General features: G+C 27.3%; 1 protein-coding gene across 1 annotated transcript in view; it reads left to right on the top strand.

Moving 5' to 3' along the window:
- Positions 1 to 3,053, top strand: part of LOC105620867 (phospholipid scramblase 1-like) — an 11,799-nt gene extending 8,746 nt beyond the window's left edge. Inside the window, exons 2-6 of the mRNA XM_012202343.1 lie at positions 223 to 321; positions 809 to 1,026; positions 2,189 to 2,344; positions 2,593 to 2,754; positions 3,024 to 3,053. Of these exons, the coding sequence (XP_012057733.1) occupies positions 223 to 321; positions 809 to 1,026; positions 2,189 to 2,344; positions 2,593 to 2,754; positions 3,024 to 3,053 (665 nt within the window). The remainder of the gene's footprint in view (positions 1 to 222; positions 322 to 808; positions 1,027 to 2,188; positions 2,345 to 2,592; positions 2,755 to 3,023) is intronic.
- The last annotated feature ends 124 nt before the right edge of the window (positions 3,054 to 3,177 follow it).

Below are 3,177 nucleotides of genomic sequence, written 5' to 3'. Positions count from 1 at the left end.
ACGTTCTAACCGGAACTACGACGTAAACGTTAACGGTACGTACNCGACGANANAGATNANANAGATAGAATCNGACNCTGATGAGCANCAGNAGAGNGGNGGAGAGAGAGAGAGAGAGAGAGAGATTTTAAAGAATTTATATTACACTATTTTTTATATAAGCAATAAATAGCACGTTGAATTAACTGAATGTTTATTGAATATGCACTTGAATGCTTTTAGGTGGTTGGTTACCGCCGAATATGACATATCCACCCGGCTTGGAATACCTTATGGACCTTGAATATCTTTTCGTGAACCAGAAAATTGAGTTGCTTCAAGGTGAGTTCTCGGCTTTGCCAAGAAAGATATAAATATAACGCTTCTCTTTTTGAGACTGCGCGCGAATATATGTATAGGTATATTCCAGATCCGCGAAGCTCGAGATTTACAATTGTTCGCTCAGTAAACGAAGCTATATTTGCTTTACGCGATATCTTCTCGTATTTGTATTATGATAAACTCAGAATTTTATATAACGCATAATACGTAATCATATAATTATAAAATCATAATTTAATATTATACGAATTCCATTTTATATATTATACGTATTTCATTTTATATTAAACGAAAAATTCACCGAATTACTTTATGATTTATTAATTACGCCATGGATTTCGAATTATTGTTTCATCGCTTAATGAATACGATATATTTTATACATTTTATTTTACATATTTCCTATATTATTTCAACATTACGTTACTTTATTACATTAAATATTATTATATGTATATAAATTTTACTTTAACGTTGTCTTTTTCAGCTTTTACTGGATGGGAAACTAAGAACAAGTATGTTATTACGGATAACAGGGGCGAACTAGTATTTTATATGGCCGAAGAATCGGGAATCTGTTGGCGATTGTGCGTAGGAAAGTATCGCTCGTGCGAATTTTCCATCTATGACAAAAATCGGCATGAGGTTCTTCGTATGATCCGACCATTCAGATGCGATGGTTGCTGTTGTCCTTGTTATCTACAGGTAGTTTTATCATTAGAATTTCTTTAATATTTGATATTATTATCTCTATAAATGAAATATTTTAGCAATTAGAAAAGAAAAATATTTACTTTCCACTATTATATTCTTCGAAGAGTCTTACGTTAAATTTGCTCTTTAAATAAAAATCAATAATTTTCTATTACTTATGACAATTAATTTTCGAACATTTTAAAATATTTAATGTATTTAATAAATTTTAGACTTCAGATTAAAAATGAAAATTATAACTATAGAAATCAAAGCCTTACACGGTCTACTTACTAAACTAAAGAGTTAGCGTTCTCAAAGATCAAAAAATCATTTCGGCGCGTGTTTTTGGGAACTACACACGTAGTATATAAATTCACGCAAGAATTATACAAGCATTTAAGATCCAGCTAGATCTGTAAAGCTTTGATTTCTATAATTGATTTCTATAGTTTATATTATCACATATACGGTCCTATAATATGTTATATTGAAAATTAAATTTGTCTTCGCAATATTTAATATTTGCATTTACCAAGGTTTTAAATTTTAAAGAATAATTCTAAATAATATTTTGAAATAAATTTGTCTCTTTTAACTAACTATAACATTATTCATAAAGTGAATTTTTTATTAAATATTTAAATTCTAAATTATAAATAATCTTTTCTTAAATTTATTTTAATTATATTTTATATTGAATTATACGCACAATAATATTGCAAATAATAAATTTAATATCGAATTTAGAAGCGAGATGAGAACTACTGTTTTGTATCGTGTCTACTAAAGTTTCTTCACACGTGCAAGCCATCTGTCAAGTTTTCAACGAAAATTTGTTCGCATCGTCGAAAGATTCGATTAATATCCTTTGAACAAGAACGACAATTTAATTTGTTCTATGTAGTTCATTTCTAGTTATAATTTATTTATTTGTTTATTTCTGATGTAAAAGGATATAAGATGCAATAAAAATTAAAAACAAATTGTATTCGAATTTGTTTAATAACTTCGGCTAATTTTATTTAGATTTTCAATTAAATAAGAATAAATTAGAATAAATTCTTATTTATATATGAGAAATTTCAATAAATTTGAGATTATTGATAAATTTTATTTTTAAGCTTTATTACAACTAGTCTTTGAATAGCAGATGACTAGTTTTTTTTCACAGGTTTTAGAAGTGTACTCCGGAAATACTCTACTGGGTAGCGTTACTCAAGAATGGAGTCTTTGGCGACCAAAGTTTTATGTTCGCGATGCATCCGGCCAACCAGTGTTAATGATAAAAGGTCCACTTATTCGTTTTTGTATTGATGTAACTTTTAAGGTATTGCAACATTTTAAATTTTATTTAATTTATGCCACATAATATTTTATTTTTATATAATATAGATTATATTATACTAATATTTTTTAATATTTTTTTCGAATTAAGATACAAAAATTTTAAGAATGAATGATAGATAATAAATAATATTAGAAACCTGATGATTATTTGATTCATGAATTATATTTTATTACATAATAAACGTTAAGATTTTCAGAATCATAATTCATTAATAATTAAACCTGCAGATCAAATCTATGGATGAAAAGCATCGTGTCGGCATGATTCGAAAACATTGGAGTGGCTTTGGTCGAGAGATGTTCACCGTTTCTGATATGTTCGGTATTCACTTTCCGCGCGATTTGGATGTGAAGATAAAAGCTGTACTGTTAGGAGCGTGTATTTTAATAGTAGGTATTGTAAAAATACTACAATCACTTTTCTTTTATCAAACGAGATGTAAAGAAGAAAAGCATAAAAGAAACATTGCAACGAGAAAAAAATAATGCCATTTTGTTTTTTATATTAATATCAAAATTAATTAATTTTAATTAGTTTTGAATATTTCGATTAAGAAATTAAATTGTAAAGAAAAATTTCTAATGCAAGTCAAATTACTGTATTAGTATGAACACAGTTTAATTTTTAGTATACTTTAACGTTGTTGTTAATGTTTTAGGACTTCATGTATTTCGAGCAGGAGAAATAAGTCAATCTATTTCAATTTTTAAAAGAAAACCAAAGCTTTGTTCGTATGAACATACACCTTCATCAACGTATTTTGTTACATAACAAATGCCTCAAAAGTCATGTATCAACTTATAAGTACATTC

Source organism: Atta cephalotes, assembly GCF_000143395.1.
Source record: "Atta cephalotes unplaced genomic scaffold scaffold00030, whole genome shotgun sequence".
In the NCBI taxonomy this organism is placed as follows: Eukaryota; Metazoa; Arthropoda; class Insecta; order Hymenoptera; family Formicidae; genus Atta; species Atta cephalotes.
This window is presented reverse-complemented; position numbering and strand designations above follow the sequence as displayed.